The sequence below is a fragment of the Sus scrofa genome, chromosome 7, assembly GCF_000003025.6.
Source record: "Sus scrofa isolate TJ Tabasco breed Duroc chromosome 7, Sscrofa11.1, whole genome shotgun sequence".
Classification (NCBI taxonomy): domain Eukaryota; kingdom Metazoa; phylum Chordata; class Mammalia; order Artiodactyla; family Suidae; genus Sus; species Sus scrofa.
The window spans coordinates 53,720,937-53,743,363 of NC_010449.5; the positions used below are offsets into that span (position 1 = coordinate 53,720,937).

Consider the following 22,427-nt stretch of genomic DNA (forward strand, 5'->3'; position numbering starts at 1 on the left):
TCTGACTCCCCCCAGGCCCCCCATGCTTCTCACTGCATCTTTCCTCTCACTTCCCCCAATTCATTTCCTCAGGTCGCCCTCCCGGAGCTGCACAGAAGGAGCCCCACCACCTAGTGGGGCCGTGGTCTGTCAGTCTCTCATCTGTAAGCACAGGAGACCCTGCTCCGTCCGTCCAGGTCTGGCCCAGGTCTCGGGGACCTGGCAGCTTCCACTCCCACCTCCTGAGACACTGATGCTCAGAAGAACACAGGACCCACACCCAGGACAGGCCCGGCCGAGGCCCCCTTGGTGGCCAGTGGGAGCTGTCCTGTCCTGTATGTGGATGGCCCTGGACCATGTGCCCTTCGAGCAGGGGCCACTGTACTCAGCAGGCTGTTCTCAGCTGCAGTTCGTGATCAGACAAGGATGGGCCTGTAAGGAGCACAAGTGAGGCGTGGTCAGCGCAAAGCAGCATGAAGGGGCCCTCTGGGTAGCCCAGCAACGCCCAGGCTCTCCCCCAGCCTCTGGCCAAAGCCAGCCTTTCCTGAGCAGGGACAAGCATCCGCCTACACCATCACTTGCAGCGAGCCCCTCTCCCAGCCCCCTGCTTCAGTGATGATTAGGCCTCACCTCACGCTGACCAACGTCCGGCATCCTCCCCACCACCTGCCCACGGCCCTGCCACCTCCTAATCCATCGCCCCCTGCGAGCACCACACACTCATCATGCAGCATCTCAAGGTATATCTCCAGGTCACCTGCTCACTCGAGTGTCCTGCACTGCTGTCCATTCATTACCTGAGGATGTTTAGACTCTGTGGCTGAGCAATCAAGGCCCCTCCTGATTTGGGGAAAAGCATCTCCATTTGAGCCCTCCCTCTCTCCAGGACATGGTTAAGTACTGCCGGCCACAGGAGGACCTTCCTGCTGGCCACATCACGGGCCATGCTCAGCCTGCACCAGGCCCTCTGCAGCCCGCGGCCACTGCGGTGCCTGCTCATCTGTGAGGCCTGCCCGGCCACACTGAGCACTTTTCTAAGCCTCCAAGAAGCCTCTTGGAGTGAGGCCCTCTTGAGAATGGGGCCGAGATCTGTGGAGCGCAGGCAGCACCACTAACCAGCTCCACAGCGGGGCCTGACATCGGCAGACTCCCAAGGCAGTGGGCGGGACAGACGTGTTTAGAGCTTTCTGCACAGGACTAATCACAAAAAGGGACCCCTGTTTAAGACCCAAGGCGAGGACAGGCCACACCAAACAGCAGGCCGCAGGGATGATGGTCCAGCTGCGCGGGAGCCTGAGCGCCTCGTGCCCTTTCCTGTGCAGGCATTTCAGTTCCATCCATGGCCAAGAAGCACAGCAACCTCCCCCGCAATTTGGAAATGAAAAGCAAAGCCCCTGAGAAGCTGTGTGTGCCCATCCCAGCCCCGTGGGCATCAGAGCCGACTCCCGGCGCAGGCTGCCTACCGCGCTCTGTGCAGCTGCTCCCGAGTATAGTCTCTGCTCAGACCAGAATCCAAACCAGCAGGAGGCCAGGAGAAAGGGCACGCTTCTAAGAAAACTGTGGCAGAAGTGGATGGGTCCAAGGGAGCTAACTCACTTAGGAGAGGGCCCCTCTGGACTGGCCTGCTCTGGATGTGGCCATGCTGTGCCCAGGCATGCAGCTGGACGGGCCCCAGACAAGCAACCCCTTTCTTCTGGCTTCAGTGCCTCCTGAGATTTCTTTGCAGTTCTGACCCTGATCCCCTCCAAGGTGCTTCAGCTGGCCACCCGGCTCTGCTTCCTCATTTGCACATGGTCCCTGCCACTGCCTTCCTCTGTCACCCTGCTCGGCCGTGATACCAAGAGCAGGCCCGCCACCGTGCCTGCCACCAGGTCCAGCACAGTGCTGGCCCTGGGGCACACATGTTGTGGGGATGAGCATGCAGAACTGCAGAAGCAGGGAGGACCCCATCAGCCCCCTGCAGGCTGAGCTGTGCAAAACCCAATTATCACCAGGATCAGCTGCCTCGACATCTGGTGAAACCAGGAGGGCCTCGAGTAGCCTGGCTGCACTTTGTCCCCTGGTCTGCTCTCCTGAGCACGAGCCCTGTGGGCCCTCGTAGGAGGCAGTGTCCCCACTGGGCTGATAAACTCTGATGCCCTCTGTCCAGTGTTGCAGTCAGCCACCCCCATGATGCAAGGGTGGGGGCCTGTCAAAAGGAGACCATCACAGCAAGCTGGCATCTTGAACAGGATGGCCAAGTCTGACCAGACGCCTGGGCAGCTACACCTACTGCTTTCTGCTGGCTGACCAGCTCCTGACACAGAGGCCGCCAACTGGGATGGAGCCCTAACTGCTGGCCAGCTTGTGCGTCAGCCTCTCCAGGCATCACCACCTACCCCCAAGGTCAAGTGTGGGCCTGGTCCCAAGGCCAGAAGGACGGTAATCTGGCCACACCTGGGGCTGGTCTGGGATCTGGCACTCTCGCTTCCAACTGACCTACAAGCTGGCAGACCCCTTGCCCCCAACCCTGCCCGGTCAAAATAGCTAATATGGCCCAAGAGGGCAACATAGCCCTTCAGGGCTGAAGCATCACACAAAGCCTGACTGGAAGGGAGGGGGTGAATACAGCCCTGGCACCCACCCCCAGCACCAATACCACCAGGATACTGACTGCCCAGGCAGCGACCAGTGAACACGGGTGCCTACACGTCGCCACGTGTCTGTCCAATGCCTCTCAGCACATTGACCTTCACCTTGGAAGGTCAGCCCCCCTCCTCCAGACCAGGGCAGCTGCACCTGCTACATCCCACGGTCTCTGCAGGTGGGGCCATTGCTGCCCACCCCCATCCAGGGCCCAGGGCTGACGCTACACTGATGGCAGCCCCTCCACAGGCTAATGGGGTGTTTCTGAAATACTCGCAAAGAAGCCCCCAAAGAGGACAGGCCAGTGTCTCCTGGCAGGGCAAGGCTGCCCCATCACTCAAACTCCTGGAGACGCTCGACATGTGGAGACACAGCCTGCAGGTGCCTTTACGATTCTGGAGGCAACTGCCTTCCTGGACAAAGAAGACTGTGCCTGTTTACCTGCACCTGGAAAACTCCCCCACCTCCCAAATGGGCCCCTCCAAGAGGCTGCGTTAAAGCCAGCAGGCCCCCATTGGCCCCCAGAGACCCCTTTGCTAGACAGAACTCCTCAAGAGCCCCCAGGCCCCGTGGACCACCAGTGGCTCTAAGCTGCTGCCAGAGACCTCCCCTATCACCTGCGCGGCCCATCCCAGAGCAGTGATGGCGGGCACCCAACTGGCTCTCTCAGACCCTGGCTGTGGGTTCTCTGAACCAGGCAGCCTGTTGGGCCTTGGAAGGCACAGCTACCAGGGTGGCCTTAACACAGGGTGGACTGAGCTCCCACACAGCCCCTACCCCGTCCTCAGTCCTGCTGGATGCCACAGGGACTCAGGAGGTGACCCACCACACATGGTGGCTCCCAGGCAGCCCACTGGGATCAACTGGGGAGGTCTGTGCATGCCATGGGTGTCCGGCGGAAGCTCTCTTTAGGGTAAGACCTCGGAATACCCACCTCCCAGACACGCCACACACAGGACTCCCTGACGTCTGTCTGTCCCAGGGCCATAGCACCACGTCCAAGACCGCCTCACTTCCTGGGACCCCTCACCTCACTCCGTGGAAAGACCTCCTCACCTCATTTCCCGAGACTCCCTTGTCTCATTTCTCAGGACCCCTCGCCTCACTCCAAAGGAAGACCCCAGAGGCTGGCCCTCAACCAAGAGGCACAGTGGTTCTTCCTCCAACTCCTATGAGGTTACAAGGGGACACCTCCAGGCGTCACTATGGCCACAGGTGCTGGGGACGTGGTCATCAGGGGAGGCACTCCTGCACCCACAGGGCCTCTGGTCAAGGGCCCACATGAATCGCCACTGGCTTTAGGCTGGTGTCAAGGCTTCCAGCGTTAATGCGGTGTGAGGTCCGTGTGCCACTGTGACATGGGTAGCAGGCCTGAGCACCCCCTGCCCTGTGTCTGAGGATAAGGAGCCCTTCCTATGGTGGGGACAGCAGCGGTGGGAGGGGGGCAACGGGCTCTGGTTCCCTCTGAGAAACCAGGGCCCCACCCCTGCCCCTGTGACAGCACACAGCCCAAGGCCCCTGCAGGCTTACTCTGCCCTCCAGGGCCCCCTGTGCTGTAAGGACACATGCTCAGTGGCCCCGACAACCCTGCGGCAGGAGGAGCTCCTCCATCAGCCCCCTCTTCCCACCACCCCACTCCCACCGGACCCCTGCAGAGGAGGCACTGGCCACATGAGAGCCCCACCCCCGTGACCCGGAGCCACCTCAGCCCAGCTGCCCACTTGCCCGTCCGGCCCTTCCAGGCTGTGCCGCGTCTTTGCTAAGGGGTGACCTTCCCACCCCTTTACCCAGGGCTTCTGACCCCTCTGTAGACCCGCACATGTCTGCAGGCCACTGGTTCTAGGCCCGCCATGCGCAACGCAAAAAGCAGGCTCCTGAAAGTGGACCTTCCTCCTCCGAGAGAGGTGGCTGTGACCTGCGCTGGGTGCCACCCTGGGCCAGCCTCAGGAGCAGAGAAGCTGCGTAAAAGCACCCGTATTGCTAAGAGGGACATAGGCCTTAAAACAAAGTGTGTTGGAGTTCCCGTCGTGGTGCAGTGGTCAACGAATCCAACTAGGAACCATGAGGTTGCAGGTTCGGTCCCTGCCCTTGCTCAGTGGGGTAAGGATCTGGCGTTGCCATGAGCTGTGGTGTAGGTTGCAGACGCGGCTTGGATCCCGCGTTGCTGTGGCTCTGGCGTAGGCCGGTGGCTACAGCTCCGATTCGACCCCTAGCCTGGGAACCTCCATATGCCGCGGGAGCGGCCCAAGAAATAGCAAAAAGACAAAAAAACAAACAAACAAAAAAAAACAAAAACAAAGTGTGTTAATCTAATTACATAAAAAATACACGCACAGCCACAAACACCAAGCAAAGCTAAAAGATAAATGGAAGCACGGGAAACACACTCACAACTGAAGGGCCAACCTTCCCCAGACAAAGAGCCCTGAGGTATCAGTACAACTGCTCCAGGGAAATATGGGCAAAGGGTATCAACAGAGCATCCAAACACATCCAACCTCTCACTCCCGATAAGAAACCAAGTCCCACTGCAGGGCACATTGCAGGTGGCCCCGGTGACCCTGGCTTCTGAATCACAACCCTCCAGGATGAGCCGAACCAGGGACTTGGTGCATCTAGCAGCCCTGTGCTGCTCCTGTGACCACCTCACCCACAGATGGCTCCCTTCTCCAGCTCTGACCTGGGCAGAGCTGCCCGACCCGCAGTGGACACGCCCAAGGAGAAGGACTAGCTCCTGCCCTCGCCATGCAGGAGTCGGGATGGAGGCCACAGCACACGGACCCTCAGCTGCAGCCTCATGGGGCCTGGAGCTGCTGACTGGGCCACAGCTGTGGGTCACAGGGAGCCTGCGTGAGTCCCAAGCTCCAGGACAGCTCGCCACCGCCACCAGCCGAAAGGATGGTCATCCTCCACCCTCCCAACTGCCAAAGATCAGAGGAGAAAATAACCCTGTAGCAGGTGCGCCCAGCAGCCCCGTGCACCACAGTCGCAAATGCTGTGCCCTCAGACCCAGCCCCTCGTGTTGGGACAATTCACCCTAGTGATTTGCTCAGCTGTGGAAAGGACATGGCACTGTTAGCAATACCACATTAAGTTGTCAAGGGCTGATCTGTACCCCCAAACTGATGTCCTAGTCCCCGGTACCCCAGGATGCAAGTATATTTGGAGACAGGACCTTCACAGAAGTCACGTGGGTGCCCGATCCAACAGGCTCGGCTGGGAAAATTAGCTGGGGACACAGGGACACTCCCATGAGGACGCAGGGAGAGACGGTCACCGACACGGCAGGGGCAGGCCCCCCGCACTTGGATGTCCAGCCTCCAGAACTGTGAGTGATGGATGCTCACTGCTTAAACCACCCCCACCCCCCCCATCTCTGGGCTTTGTCACAGCAGCCTGAGCCAGTGAGACGTAAGAGCGCATCAGAGGAGAAACGCGGAAACAAACTCCGCATGTCCGCCCTACGGGATGGATACTCAACAACCCTTCAGAAGAGGCAGCTCTTAACATATATATAAAGAAGAGTCTCAGATAAACTGTGAAGTGAAAAAGGCAAAGCACGCAACAGCGTAGGTGCCACCACGTGGTAACGGGGAGAGTGAAGTCACAGACGTATGGGTGCAGATACCTCGTCCGTGGTCAGGACAACACGAGACCTGATGGCTGCTGCAGAGAAGCAAGCGCTGGGGACAAGCAAGGAGGACATCTCATCCCCGTGCACATGTGGACCTGTCCAACACTGGGGCACGTGAACTCCTCCAGAAAAAAAATACTTAAAAAAAAAAAAAAAGTACACCTCCATGCTCAGGGAGTCTCGTCTGAAGGAGGTGATGAAAGGAACACTCGCAGGAAGTGAGATGACGGGGGCACCTGGGGAAGGGCTCCGGAGGACCCGGGAGACCCTCTGCAGGCAGTGAGAAGGGAGACGGAGGCCCGGGGCACGGGACCCACCCCTTGACCGCGACTCAGGCCAAGCCACTCATGGCCATTCTGTCCCCTCGGCGGGCATTTGGCTTTGACATAGGAAGCGCCTTGAATCTGGCCAGTGAGAAGCTGGGGTTCTTCAGGAAGTTTCCTTGTGCGTAAGGAGGAACCAGAACATGGCCTGCCCTTCTAACTTGGGACACGATGTGATTCTAGGTCAAAGCTGAGCCACAGAGGCTGACGAGGCAGGATTTGCGAAGACGCTGGGTCCTGGCCAGGTAGGAGGTGGATGGGGTTCTGGGCTGAGAACAGCTGGGACGCGTCAGGCCAAGTAAATTGGGCCTTGCTTCCCTCTGACACGTCAAGGAGAAAGTTAATAGCGGGAGCTGAGCTCTGCTGGACAGAAAAGATAAGACGACCACATCGATCACTCCCGGGTCAAGGAGACCTCCCCAATTACATCTGTGCAGAAAGACCCCTAGGGGTCAAACGGGAGGGAATGCCAGGCATGGTCAATTCTGATAAACCCTCCCATCATCTTTGCTCTGGAATCCATCTTTGCCAAATGGTGCCCAGGCGTGTTGGGGAGGGCCCTGGGCCAGTCAGGTGTGAGAGATAAAACAAGGCAACCGGCCAAAGGAAAACAGAGACCCAGAAGGACGGCCCCACATAAATGATTTAAATCGTCTCTCTGGTGCTCCTCATTTGGGGGATGCCTGCACCTGCACTCCTCCGGTGTGTGTTACTGCTTTGCTTCTGCTGTAGATAAACAGACTCCTCTGCGTGCTCTCCCACGTGCTGTATTGTGACTCTAACAATAAACTTTATACCCATTTTTACAGCCTCTGCCTCCTTGAAACATTCTCGATTTCAATGGGGACAAGAATCAGGGCACTTCTGCTTTTAGCCTCTAGCTGGTCGAGTGGCTGGGCTTCCTGGTTTTCATCCAGGCTGCCCAGGTTCAATTCTTGAGCAGAGCATTAAGATCTCACTCTGACCATCACTCACTGCTGTCTCCCTGAGGTCACTGGGACTCATTGTTGGCCAGTGAAGACATCGCTTTCCACCCCAGAATCACCCATCCTGGAAAAATCTCCTTTGGGGAAAGTGTGTATTTCCTTTTTACTTAACCAGCATAGGCCAGGTTTCTTGGACATCTGGCTGAACTGTCCTGACTCAGCAGGTGAGCCCAGGACATGCGGATGCTGTTTTAGGAGTTTGGATTTTATCCCAGAGACAGCAGAAAAAATGCACAGAGCTTTAGAACTTGGAGATGGTGCACATGGAAGGGCAGACGAGGCGGGCCCACCCCCGGGTGCAGAGACAACCAATGTACACACGAAAGAAACGCTTGGATAGGGATTTCTAGTTCTTATCTTTCTGAGTTGCTGTTTTTGTGTAGATTCTTAGTGATCAGCACAGCACTACCTGTGGTAGAAGAAGAATTCCTGCCATGAACACACATGGGGGTGTCCGACGCCAGGCCCTCCGAAGAGCTGTTAGGGTCAGGTCCCCTTGTCTCCAGTTCAGAGGGCAGCTTGTGCCAGTGACAAAGGTGAGATGCAGGCCCAGCTCCTTCTGCTCTGGAGTCTGGCTCCTAAGTTACTAGTGTAACTCATCAACCAGTGGGGTGAAAGGCGGGGATTTTTGCATACGGGGGTGTGTAGTTATACAGGTACACACATATAAACCAACATGTGTATAAATACACACATGCATGGGATCTACGCACGGGGGTCTGTAACCAAACCCTCAGATATTTCAATTAGATGAGCTAGTAATTGTCTTTTAAAGCTGAACCTGGGTTATATTGAGTCTCTGTCATCAGTACGTAAAAGAATCTTGCCCAAGGTATAGAAGAGTGGCATCTGAGAAGGCCCTGCCCCTGGTCCCTCAAGCCGGACACAAGGTGTAGCCGTCTACACTCCAGGTCGACACTGACAGTACCACCCGCTTCAGTCCTTTCTTACCTGGAAATAGTCCAAAAGAAGGCCTGCCCCGGACAGCCCGAGGCCTGCGAACACGAAAGGCAGTGCCACCTGAAGGCCGATGGACAAGGCAGTCTCCCTGCTGACCTCCAGCCCCAGTGGTTTAGGGGCCACTCTCTCGCTCTCGGGGACACTAAGCAGTCCATCTTCTGAGACTATAGGGGGTCTTCCGGTGCTGAGGACATGTGGCAGCCCCAGCTCCTCTGGCTTCCGCTGTCGGGCCTCTGTCCCATCCATCCGCACACAGCTGGGTCCCCTGGCAGCCTTAACCTGGGGGACACAAAACAGCAAGGGTAGGAGGGCAGAGTTCCTGACCCCACGCGGGACTGACAGCCCGAGAGAACTCAGGCCCTTCCGTCCAGCAGAGGCTGCCGCATTCCAGCAAACCCACAGCCCTTCCCTGCGTGCCTACTCCACACGGCCTCCCACAACCCCTTATTACAACTGTTTTTACTTTTTATTTTTTCTTTTTTTGCTGCCCCTGCAGTGAGTGGAAGTTCCCAAGTTAGGGATCAGATTTGAGCCGCAGCTACAGCAATGCCATATCCTTAGCTCACTGTGTCAAGTGGCGGTCAAACCTGTCTCCCTGTACTCCAGAGACACTGCTGATCTCGTTGCGCCACAGTGGGAACTCCTGTTAATTTAATATTCACATATTTGAGGAAAAAATATATACAGAAGAGAGCGTTAAATGTATATGAATTGCAGGCAGCAAAACTGGAGGTATAAGGACTTCTGAAAACTCTCTCCTCCACAAAAGCAATAAAAACTCTGACAAACACTGTCAGAATCTTCTTTTTTAGAACCATGAAAATTAATCAAAGGCTTGCAGGAGTTCCCATCGTGGTGCAGGGGAAGCTAATCCGACTGGGAACCATGAAGTTGTGGGTTTGATCCCTAGCCTCGCTCAGTGGGTTAAGGATGTGGCACTGCCGTGAGCTGTGGTGTAGGTCACAGATGTGGCTTGGATCTGGTGTTGCTGTGGTGCAGACCAGCGGTTACAGTTCACATTAGACCCCTAGGCTGGGAATCTCCATAAGCCGCGGGTGCAACCATCAAAAAGAAAGAAAGAAAGAAAGAAAGAAAGAAAGAAAGAAAGAAAGAAAGAAAGAAAGAAAGAAAAAAAAAAAAGGCTTGCAGCAAGGCAGGGAGTATTTGTTCAAGAAAAAATGTTGAATCTCAGTGACCACGGCAGTGGCAACACCACGGCGTCTGTCATGCCTTAACCTGCCTTAGTCCCAGCCCCTGCTCCAGCTCGGCAGCAACCTGAAAAGCCAGCCACCTGGAGAGAAAAGAATGACCAGAGCCCTTTCAAAGCCTCATTCCCGAAGAACTGCCACCATCGGACCCACCAGGGAGCTCCCTGGAAGGTGCCATTTGCAGACTTGAATTTCACCTGACTTGTGGTTCACTTTGTATAAAAACCCTTTCCTTGAGGACTTCACAGCCATCTGAGGCAGTGGGTAACAGTTGGGATTAACAATACTGTAACCAGAAATCCCAAAAGGAAAGGCTGGGGAATGAGATACCCACTTGGGTTTTGAAAAGCTCCCACACATTTCTGGGACTCTAGAAGGCACCCAGCTTGGGCTGAGCATGTGCTCAAGAAATACTCAAGGAGACCCAAGCTCTCACCTCTGGCTAATCTGGAGGCTTAACACAAGCAGGGCCTGAAGGCTAAGGACTGAGAGCCAAAGCTACCAGGTGCACACAGAGCCCCCTAGACAAGGGCTGGGAGACCCAGCAGCTCCAGGGAGGACATTCAAGGAACTCTCCACCAGTCACTAATCAGGGAGTCAGTGCCACACACAAGAGAAAACAGACTAAAGAATTAGTTCAGGAAAGTCATGAAACAAACAACAGCTATAACAAGCAGCAATAACAAGAAACTCTGAGGAAAAAAAGGAGAATCTGCTTTCCAGGGTTGTCACATTGTATTATTTTAAACATCTAGAGTAACTAGACAAAAGCTTTAAATCAGTTATTCTAAATACGTTCATGAAATTATGTCTGAAAAACTAAAGGAAAGTATGAAAATGAAGTCTAATCAAATAGAGAATATCACTAAAGAGATAGTTATTTTATAAAGAACCAGACAGAAATTTTGGAGTTGCAAAATGGAATAGCTAAAATGTAAATTTCCCTGGAGGAGCTCAATAGCTGATCAGGGCAGGAAGAATAAAGAACTGTTAAGAACAGGGAAAAAAAAAAAAAAAAGAAAAGAAAAAAACAAATGAAGAACAGTAGTTCCCATTGGCTCAGAAGGTTAAGAACCCAGCTGGTCTCTGTGAGGATGGGGGTTCAATCCCTGGCCTCACTCAGTGGGTTAAGGATCCGGTGCTGGTACAAGCTCTTGCTCTCTCTCTCTCTCTCACACACTACATTTTTATTTTATTTATTTATTTTGGCTGTACCCATGGCATATGGTTATTCCAAGGCCAGGGATCAAATCCAAGCTGCAGCTGCTGGCCTATGCCACTGCTGCAACAATGTCAGATCCTTAACCCACTGCACAGGGTAAGGATCGAACCTGCACCACCACAGAGACAATGCTGGATCCTTAACCTGCTGAATCACAGCGGGAACTTCCACTACATATATACATTTTTTAAAATCATCATTCTAGATTGTGGGTGTTTTTTTCAACATATAAAATGGGGGGATCAAGATGGTGGTAGAATAGAAAGATAGGGAGCTCACCTCTTCCCACAAATACATCAGAAATAAACTTATAAATGGAACAATCCTTACAAGACACCTACTGAGCATTGGCAGAAGGACACAAACACCTGAAAGGACAAGAGGACACTCCATGAAACTGGGTAGGAAGGAGAACAAAAGAAAAAAGAGAGAAGTGGAAGCAAGTTAGGACCTGCACCCTGGGAGAGTGCTGAAGGGGAGGAGAGACTCCTGCACCCAGGAAGTCCCCTCACTAGAGGGGAGGTCGGAGGTCAGTAGGGACAGGAAGAGTGCTCTGGAGGAGGCACCATGGTCAGCCTGTGGCAGGCGGGACAGAATGAGACATACACTGGGGATTCCTGCCATTGCCCTGTGCACCCCAGGCTGAGACTCCCAACCACTGATATGGGGGGCTGAGTGCTGGAATACCAGGATCAGAGAACAGACTGAGGGCAGAATCGCAGTTGGCTGGGCAGCGGCAGCCAGGAAAGGCTAAAGGGCAGAGTGCTACAACTGTGAATATTCGTGTAGGAGGCCCCAGGCAGCCATGGAGGCTGAGCACCATCATGAGCAGCATGCGAGGGGCAGGGCTGCCACTGCAGCCCCTTTCTCCAAGCATGTCCCTGCAGGCCCCAAAAGAGGCTTCTGCTAGGGCTGGCCCACTAGCCCAGACCGTGTTCCACCCCTCCTGCATGTCTGATTTCTGGTCCACCTCCTGTCTGGGCATGTTTGCTCCCTGGGACCTGAGGTCAGCCCTCATGCCCCATCCCCGCCCCATCTCCCTTTTCAAAATAAGATAGAAAAATATGTTTCAGATGAAGGAACAAGATAAAAACCACAAAACCAACCAAATGAGGAGATAAGCAGTCTCCCTGAAAATGAATTCAGAGCAATGATGGTAAGGATGATCCAAGATACCAAAAAAAGAACAGAGGCAAAGATCAAGAAGTAACAAGAAACTGGAGTTCCCATTGTGGCTCAGTGGTTAATGAATCCGACTAGGAGCCATAAGGTTGTGGGTTCGATCCCTGGCCTTGCTCAGTGGGTTAAGGATACAGCATTGCTGTGAGCTGTGGTGTAGGTTGCAGATGCGGCTTGGATCCTGTGGCTCTGGTGTAGGCAGGCAGCTACAGCTCCGATTGGACCCCTAGCCTGGGAACCTCCACATGCCATGGGAGCGGCCCTAGAAAAGGCATAAAGACAAAAAAAAAAAAAAAAAAGAAGTAACAAGAAATCTTTAATAAAGAGCTAGAAGATCTAAAGAACAAACAAATATGAACAATACGATAAATGAAATGAAAAATGCTCTAGAAGGAATCAATAGAATAACTGAGGGAGAAGGAATAAGTGAGCTAGAAAACAGAGTGGAGGAAATCACTGCTGTGGAAGAGAACACAGAAAAAAGAATGAGCAGTGGGTTAAGGATCTGGCATTGCCTCTGCAGTGGTACAGGTTTGATCCCTGGCCCAGCGCAGCAGGTTAAGGATCTGGTGTTGCCACACCTATGGCATAGGTCCCTGGCCTGGGAACTTCCATATGCCACAGGTGCAGCCAAAAAAAAAAAAAAAAAAGAATGAAAAGATATGAGGACAGTCTAAGAGACCTCAGAGACAATGTTAAACATACCAATGTTCGCATTATAACAGTCCCAGAAGGAAAAAAAGAGGGAGAAAGGGCCTAAGAAAATATTTGAAGAGATATTCTGGAAAATTCCCTAACCTGGGAAAGGAACCACTCACTTAAGTCCAGGAAATGTGGAGTCCCAGAGAGACAAAGAAGGACACTACAAAGTGATCAAAGGATCAATCCAAAGAGAAGACATAACAACTGTAAATACATATGCACCCAATAAGGAGCACGTCATTACATAAGGCAAATCCTAACAGCCATGAAAGGAGAGATCAACAGTAAGAGTAATAGCAGCGAATTTTAATACCCAACTTACAACAATGGACAGATGATCCAGACAGAAAATCATTAAGGAAAGAGAGGCTGTAAATGACACACTAGACCAGACAGGCTTAACTAATATTTAGAGAGCATGCCATTTGAAAGCTGCAGAATATACATTCTTCTGAAGTGCAAATGGAACATTATCAAGGACAGATCACATCTTGGGCCACAAATCACGCCACAGTAAATTTAATAAAACTGAAGTTACATCAAGCATCTTTTCTGACCACAATGCTACAAAACAGAAATCAAGTACAAGGAAAAAAACAGCAAAAAACAGAAATACCTGCAGGCTAAACAACCAATGGATTACTAAAGAAATTAAAGAGAAAATAAAAAAATACCTAGAGACAAATGACAATGAAACATGACAATCTAAAACTTATGAAATGCAGCAAAAGCAGTTCTAAGAGGGCAGTTTATAGCAATACAAGCCTACCTCAAGAAACAAGAAAACTCCCACATAAACAACCTAACCTTACACCTAAAGCATCTAGAGAAGGAAGAACAGACCAAACCCAAAGGGAGTAGAAGGAAAGAAATCATAAAGATCAGAGAACTAAAAGAAATAGAGACAAAGAAAATAACAGAGAAGATCAATGAAACCAAAAGTTGGGTCTTTGAAAAGACCAATAAAATTGATTAATCTCTAGCCACACTTATCAACAAAAAAAGGGAAAAGGTTCAAATCAATAAAAATAGAAACGAAAAGGGAGAAATTACAACCAACACCACAGAAATACAAAGGATCATAAGAGACTACTACAAGCAACTATATGCGCCCCACCAATGGACAATTTTTACAAAGGTACAACCTACCAAGACTCAACCAGGGAAGAAATAGAAAATATAAACAGACCAATCACAAGTACTGAAATTGAAACTGTGATTTTAAAACTTCCAAAAGGAGTTCTCTTGTGGCACAGCAGGTTAAGGGTCTGGCATTGTCACTGCTGTGGAACAGATCTGATCCCTGCCCCAGGAACTTCTATATTTCCATGGTTGCAGCCTATATATATGTATATATATATATATATATTCACCAAAAGTCCAGGACCAGACGGCTTCACAGGTGAATTTTATCAAACATTCACAAAAAAACACTCAATAAAATATTAGCAGACTGAACCCAACAATATATTAAAAGGATCATACACTATGATGAAGTGAGATTTACCCCAGGGATGTAAGAATTTTTCAATATCTGCCAATCAATCAGTGTGAAACACCACATTAACAAAATGAATAGATTGCAGATAAAGCTTTTGACAAAATTCAAATTTACTCATTTTTGATAAGAACTCTCCAGAAAGTGAGCATAAAGAGAAGCTACCTCTACATAATAAAGGCCCTATATGACAAAGCCAGAGCTAACATCATTCCCAATGGTGAAAAGCTGAAAGCATTTCCTCTAAGATCAGGAACAAGACAAGGACGTCTACTCTCATCGCTGTTTTTCAACATAATTTTGGGAGTTCTAGCCACAGCAATCAGATAAGAAAAATAAATCAAAGAAATTCAAAATGGAAAAGAACTAAAACTGTTACTGTTTGCAGATGACACAATACTATGCATAGAAAATCCTAAAGATGCTACCAGAAAACTATTAGAGCACATCAATGAATCTGGTAAAGTTGCAGGATACAAAATTAATATACAGAAATCTCTTGCATCTGTATATACTAACAACAATCAGTTGGAAACAGAAATTAAGGGACTTCCCATTGCAGCTCAGCAGTAATGAACCCAACTAATATCCATGAGGATGCACCTTCAAACCCTGGCCTTGCTAAGTGGGTTAAGTATCCTGTGCTGCCATGAGCTGTGGTGTACGTCACAGACACAGCTCAGATCCTTCATTGCTGTGGCTGTGGTGTAGGCTAGCAGCTAGGAACTCTGATTGAACTCCTAGATTGGAAACTTCCATATGCCATGGGTGCAGCCCTAAAAAGACCAAAAAAGAAAAAGAAAGAAAGAAATTAAGGAAACAATCCCACTTATCACTGCCTCAAAAAGAATAAAATGCCTAGGAATAAACCTACCTAAAGAGACAAAAGACCTATACTCTGAAAACAAGATGCTGATAAAAGAAATCAAAGATGATACAAATAAATCAAAAGACATGCCCTGTTCTTGGATTAGAAGAATCAATATGGTCAAAATGACAACACTACCCGAGGATATCTATAGATTCAATGCAATCCTTATCAAATTACCAGTGGACTATTTCACGGAACTAGAACAAAAACTGTTTTAATTTGTGTGGAAACCCTAGAGAACCTGAATAGCCAATGCGATCCTGAGAAAGAAAAAAGGAGCTGGATGAATCAGGTTCCCTAACTTCAGACTACACTCAAAGCTACAGGCATCAAAACAGTATGGTACTGGCACACCAAAAAACCCCAGAAATACATAACAAAACCAGATAGAGGAGTTCCTGTTGCTGTTGTGGCTCAGTGGTAATGAACTCAATTAGTGTCCATGAGGATGCATGTTCAATCCCTGGCCTCGCTCAGTGGGTTAAGGATCCAGCATTACAGTGAGCTATGGTGTAGTTTGAAGACGTGACTTGGATCCTATGTTGCTGTGGCTGTGGTGTAGGCTGGAAGCTCCAGCTCCAATTTGACCCCTAGCCTGGAAACTTCCATAAGCTGTGCATGTGGTCCCAAAAGACAAAAAAAAAAAAAAAAAAAAAGGAACAGGATAGAAAGCCCAGAAATACACCCATGCACCTATAGCCAACTAATCTATAGCCAACTATTCTACTACAAAGAAGGCAGGAACATATACTGGAGGAAAGAAAGTCTCTTCAATACGTGGTGCTGGGAAAAATGGACAGCTGCATGTAAAGAATGAAATCAGAACATTTTCTTACACCATACACAAAAATAAACTCAAAATATACTAAAGACGTAAACAGAAGTAAGGCCAGATACGATCCCAGAGGAACACATAGGCAGAACCCTCTCTGACATAAATTCCAGCCACACCTTTTCCTAGAGTAAATAACACCAAACAAATGGAACCCAATTAAACTTAAAAGTTTCTACACAGCCAAGGAAACCATTAAAAACAAAAACAAAAACACATGGGAATTCCCCAGTGGCGCAGTAGGTTAAGAATTCAACTATAGTGGCTCGGGTCACTGTAGAGATGCAGGTTTGATTCCTGGTCTGGACAATGAGTTAAAGGATCCAGCATTGCCGAGCTGTGGCTCAGATTCAATCCCTAGCCCAGGAAGCCATATGAGGAGGATGTGGCCAGAAAACAAACAAACAAACGAAAAACACAAAAGGACAACCCACAGAATGGGAGAAAATCTTTGCAAATGAAGCAACCAACAAAGGATTAATCTCCAAAATACACAAACATCTTGAACAGCTTTATAAAAATAAATAAAATCCAATTTAAAAATGGTCAGAAAATCAAGTAGACATTTCTCCAAAGACAGCCAAAAAGCACAAGAAAATGTGCTCAACATCACTAATTATTAGAGAAATGCAAATCAAAATTACAATGCATGTACCACCTCACACTGGCCAGAATGGCCATCATTGACAAGTCAACAAATAAATGCTTGAGAGAGGTTGGAGAAAAGGCAACCCTCTTACACTGTTTGTGAGAACTTAAGCTGGTGAAGCCACTATGGAGAACAGTATGGCGGTTCCTCAAAAAACTACAAATAGAACTACCACAGGACCCAGCAATCCCACTTCTGGGCATATATCTGCAGAAAACCACCATTCGAAAAGATATATGCACCCCAATACTCACGGCAGCACTATTCACAACAGCCAAGGCATGGAAGCAACCTAAGTGCCCATCAACAAAGGAACAGATGAAGAAGATGTGGTATGTGTGTGATATACACACACAATGGAATACTACCAGCCGTAAAAAAGAACGAAATAATGAAGTAATGCCATTTGCAGTAACATGGATCTCTAGATGGACCTAGAGTAACTGAAGTAAATCAGACAGAAAGACAAATATCTTGCCTTATGTTATATGTGAAATATAATAAAAAAATGATACAAAAGAACTTATTTATAAAACAAAAACAAACTCAGTTTTCCAAATGAAACTTACGGTTACCTAAGGGGAAACCACGGTGGAGAGGGATACATTGAGAGGATGGGATTCACATATCCACACGACCATAAATAAAACAGAAAACTCCCAAGGACAGGGAGCACAAGGAGGTCTGCTTGATGCTCTGTAAAACTCTATAAAGGGAAAAAAGAATGGATATATGTATATGCAACTGATTCACTTTGCTGTACACCTGGAAGTAATACCACACTGCAAATCAACTCTACTCCAATACAATTAAAAATAAAATATAGGCGTTCCCGTCATGGCACAGTGGAAACAAATCCAACGAGAAACCATGAGGTTGCGGGTGTGATCCATGGCCTCGCTCAGTGGGTTAAGGATCCGGAGTTGCTGTGAGCTGTGCTGTAGGTCACAGACACGGCTCGGATCTGGCGTGGCTGTGGCTGTGGTGTGGACCGGCGGCTGCAGCTCCACTTAGACCCCTAGCCTGGTTACCTCCATGAGCTGAGAGTGCAGCCCTAAAATGACAAATGACAAAAGACAAAAGAAAAAAAAATAAAATAAAATATAAAAGTGTATACAGCTTTCCACCTCTTTTCAGTACAGATGCCACTTTTATGCCTTCTCTTGTCATCCTTGATAGCCAATCCTGGACGGTTTCAGGCAAGGCATGTGGTGATGGGCTTACTGCACCCAGGTGCTGGTAAAACTCTGTTCCCCCAGGATTTACAAATTAAGGAAGAGCAGGGGGAAGAACTCAGCAGGAGCACCTGGTACCTGTTTTAACAGGTACCTGTGGGTGGGGAGTGCACCATGGGCAGCAGGCTCCTTGTCCACAGGGGAGGTACAGGCTCCCGGTGGAGGGAAGCCCCAGTGGACAAGGAGCAGGGGCCACTCTTGAAGCAGGAATGGTCCCCACCTACCAGCGTGCAGAACCCAGCCAGGCAGGCTTTGCCTGGCTCAGAGGCAGGAAACCACCTAACAAGGCTGACAGTTCCTTACTCCCCAGCGACCTGCAACTTCCTAACAGCCCTGAGGCAGCCAAATGTGACACTTCCTGCCAACCAGCCCAGAGATGGAGCTGCCCATCTCTGGCTCTGGTCATTCCTTAGGGGCCCGGAACCCATGCTCCACTTCCCCAGCAGCCTTCCTGCCCTTGATTCTTTGAGGGGGACACCTTCCTTTAAATTCCTGCCACACTCTAGCGATGATGATTAAAGGGGCCAGAGCCACAGTTGGGAGGGGAGAGGAGTGGAGGGAGGCCCGGTGTGTTGCTCACACCCCACAGAGCACTACAGAGCAGCCATAGGCTCTCCAGTCCCCATTCTGCACCCTCTGTGGTCCTCCTGAACTCCCAGGGGGGAAGGATGCTTAGCAGGCTGGGCAGGGGGCAGGGTCCCTGCAGGGTCCTTCTTCATCTCCTCAAATTAGGTGACACTGGAGCGATGCTTTCCCTCCTTGGTCTTCTTGGAACCCTAGGACAGTGTGACTGCTGCTGCACTGATGCCCTGCAGACCAGAGGGGGGAGAGGCCCGAAAGCCAGCCCCCTGCACTCCAGGGCCCACTGCAGCCTCTCTGCATGCCCATCTGCAAGGTCCCCTCAACCTCTGTGGGGTGGGAAAGGAACATGCTCTGGACTTGCCTCAAAAACAAGCCCCCTTGACCTCATGTTACCGTCTAGCCTCACGCTTCCCCTCTGCCCTTCAGGACACACTTACAGAAACACAACCTCATGCTCTCTGTGCTCACACCCTTCCTCCCTGCAGGTGGCCTGAGCCCAGCCAGTGCTGACCAGCATGACACCAAGAAGCCCCGAGACCTCAGCACCCATCTCTGCAGACGGCCTCTGGTGGCCCCAGGGCCAGCACATCAGGTCTGAGGCTGGGGCACCCCAAAGCAGGGAGGCAGGACCACTCCTGACCACTGATTGGGAGGGAGACGCTGGGACAAATAGCTCCACTGGGCTCCCACTACCTGGCTTTGAGGCCACTGCCTTTGGGCTGCACAGGTGCCCCGCTTCAGAGGGACCCCCTGGAGCCGCCTGCAGGGTTGGAATCTCAGCTCTCTGTACTGTACCTGTGTCCTAGTTACAGTTAAATTTCTGTGCCTCCACAGGGTGCAAAGATGAAGTGGAATAAAGCACTTGCATCACAGGACGCGTGGCCATCTCCCACCCCTGGCACAAACCCCTTAGAGGCTCTACTGTTTGAGGTCAGCAGTTTTAACCCCAGCAGCAGCAGAATCACCTGGAGGAGCCATAAAAGGCAAGCAGAGCTGGACCCACCTGGGTAGTTTCTGATCAGTGATGGGGGTGGGGATGGGGATGGGGGTGGGGGAGGGGGGCGGGCCAGGTGGCGCAGAAATAGTAGGGGGGCGCTACCTGAAGGAGGGCTTTGGGCTCATCAGTGTCCCCACCCTGTTCCTTCGCCCCGACCCCCCTTTCCCGCCACGGGCAGCCCCCTGCTCCCCCAGCCCTGCCTCCTCTACTATGTCTGTCCTGCCCCCCCCACCCCGGGCCCTCCGACCCAGGGCGCCCTCCGCGCACCCCGCCACAGGCCCTGCGACCCCGAGCCGCCACCCCTTCGCGCACCCCTGCCCGGCCCCTCCGACCCCCGGGCTGGCCCCCTCCGCGCACCCGCCTCGGCCACACAGGGCGCAGAGCACCGCTTACCGGATGCCCTCAGGCGGCGGCGGGAAGCTGCTAGGCGGGCGGAGGAGCGCGGCTGCTTGGGCCACGGCGAAGGCGGGCGACAGCCCGTCCTCAAAGCCCGCCCCCGGGCCAGACCAGCCCCGCCCGCCCCCGAGACCCGGTGTCCCCGCCCTCAGGCCCTCAAGTTCTGGTGCCGCCCTCTGCCCGCTGGGCAGCGCGGGGCCGGAACTCCCAGCGGGGCTCTGGGACGGGGAGGGGCTGGGCGGGGGGAGGCAGGGCCTTTGGGGCGGGGCGGGGCGGGGCGGGGCGGCGGGGGGAGGGACGGGCCGCGCTGATCACCGCCCACCTCCCGGGGTGCAGGGTGGGATCCTCCAGGTGGGGAGGCGGTCCTGAAGTTTACCCGCGCCGCCGGATTCCTTGGGATTCCTGAGGCGAGGCCCCCCCACCCCTGGGGGTGGGTGTCTCCCGAGGCGGCTGCAGGGGAGCCGGATCTGCCCAGAGAAGGGGCATGAGGACCCGCTTTTCCCAGTCGTATCCGGGTATCCGAGTGGCGAAGTGGCCCCGCACGCATTGGCACGCTGCGTCCTGCTTTGTTTTTCCATCTAAATCCCACCCCCACACGGGCACACATATTTTCTCCAGTAATTTTAAAACAGGCAAATATCACCTTTAAATACTTGAGTCTATTTATCTAATCGATAAGGTCTGTTTTTTCAAACATTCCCATAATGTCAGTATCACCCCTGACAAGGTAACAGTATCCGGCCGGTATAGTTTTCGCCAATGGACTCAAAACTGTCCTGTTGGCCTGTTCTAGCCAAGGTCGCAAGAGGGATGAGAGATTTGGGGGGGGTCTGGGAAGAAGCGCAACTGCGGGGTTTGCTGGAAGCCTGTTCAGGGTGAGAGGGAAGTTGAATCGTAGGGTGGAAGCCACCCAAACAGGTGGAGGCCAGGTATTTAACAAGATCTGGTAAATGCTGCAGGATACTATTTCAGCAGAGCAACTCTGCATGTGGAAACATCCTCCAGGGTCACAACACACCCACACTGTATTTGGGGGGGGCCTGTGGCCTTCTTAACCTATACCTGGTTTTGGAACTGCACACACACCTTCCCAGGCACCTGGGCTTCAGAGGGTCAGCTATCCTTTGGCCCCTCCTGCCATCTCCATGGCACAGGAGTCATATCCTTTTTAGCCAGTAGTCCTGTTTTCTAGGCCATGCTCCAGCTACCCCACTGACTCCAAGCACCTTGTAGGATGTGTGCCCAGATCAGTGCTCTGGAGAGGAAATGGGTCCAGGAGCAGGGCCTATTCCTTCCCCAGTGGCCTCCCAAGTTGGTTGTCAAGGCCAGAAATTCGAATGACTCCATTTTACAGCTTGTTTTATCTGCAGTTCCTATGAAAACAATTGGCTTGTGGGCCCCTACTGGTACCCTTGCCCTGGGTTCTGTAACTTTTGGGGGGGGGGATTGTCTTGCTTCAGTATAGTTACAGGCACAAGAAACATTTCACTTCATTCTTTAAGAAAAATAAAACCAGGAGTTCCCATTGTGGCACAGTGGTTAACGAATCTGACTAGGAACCATGAGGTTGCGGTTTTGATCCCTGGCCTTGTTCAGTGGGGTAACGATCCAGCATTGCCGTGAGCTGTGGTGTAGATTGCACACGTGGCTCGGATCCTGTGTTGCTGTGGGTCTGGTGTAGGCCAGTGGCTACAGCTCCAATTAGACCTCTAGGCTGGGAACCTCCATATGCCGGGGGGGCAGCCCTAGAAAAGGCAAAAAAAGGCCAAAATAAATAAATAAATAAAAATAAACCAGCAAAAGCACAAACCTGACCTCTGTGGCAGGGAAGCCACGACAGTACACTGCTCTCCTGCAAAGGAGCTCCTACAGCCAAGTTCTGAGGGATGGTTGCCATGCTGTGCCCCTTGCCTGGGTCCCCCAGGCCTCAGAAGGTGGCAGCAAGTAGGCACCAGCTCCTGCTTCCCCTCCCACTGTCTCTTGCGGGTGCTCAGAGCACTGGGAGTCCAGAGGCCTGGCTGGATTCTAAGCAGTGAGGAGATTTTGCAAAGAGATACTCTGCCCAAACTGTAGTTTTTGGATGGAAATTCCCTGTGAAACCCTCCCACACAGGCCCTTTCATTAAAGTCTGGCAGGACAAATGGCAAATGCACAGGGACTTGTGGCACCCTGGTGGTCCACTAGGGGATGTGTGGGCACAGGGAGGGCTGGCCAGTGAGGTTGTCAGGGGCATCCAGGCAGGGCTGCTCCTGCCCACACATTCCACGTCAGCCCCAAGTTCCTGCGGTCACTCTGCCACTACGGCATCCATCCTGTGTTCCCTAAATGGACTTCAGTTGTGTGGCATCAGCTCCAGCCCAGAGCCTGCCCCCTCCCACCCCTTGCCCCCTTGCTCATCCAGTCCCAGAGCTGGTGGGCAGACCTGCTGTGCAGAGGCCCTGGTGATGCGGCGGCCATGCCTGTCTTCATTTCTGCATGGCGGGAGGGCTACATGTAGCCTGGCCCTAAAGACTGACCCCATGAAAAGGATTTTGGAGTTTTGGGCCCTC

At 51.7% G+C, this 22,427-nt stretch overlaps 1 protein-coding gene across 5 annotated transcripts in view; it reads right to left on the reverse strand.

Annotated features, from left to right (window-relative positions):
- The window catches only part of SLC41A3 (solute carrier family 41 member 3), a 68,903-nt gene extending 48,806 nt beyond the window's left edge, over positions 1-20,097 (reverse strand). The window contains exons 1-3 of one of the 5 annotated variants that reach the window (XM_021098940.1): positions 19,876-20,082; positions 17,244-17,374; positions 8,499-8,786 (exon numbers count right to left, since the gene is read on the reverse strand). In XM_021098940.1, coding sequence (XP_020954599.1) covers positions 8,499-8,753 — 255 coding nt within the window. In that variant the 5' untranslated portion in view covers positions 8,754-8,786; positions 17,244-17,374; positions 19,876-20,082. Of the gene's footprint in view, positions 1-8,498; positions 8,787-17,243; positions 17,375-19,280; positions 19,395-19,875 lie in introns of those variants that run through there. The other 4 variants (XM_021098943.1, XM_021098942.1, XM_021098938.1 and 1 more) reach the window with 4 other exon arrangements.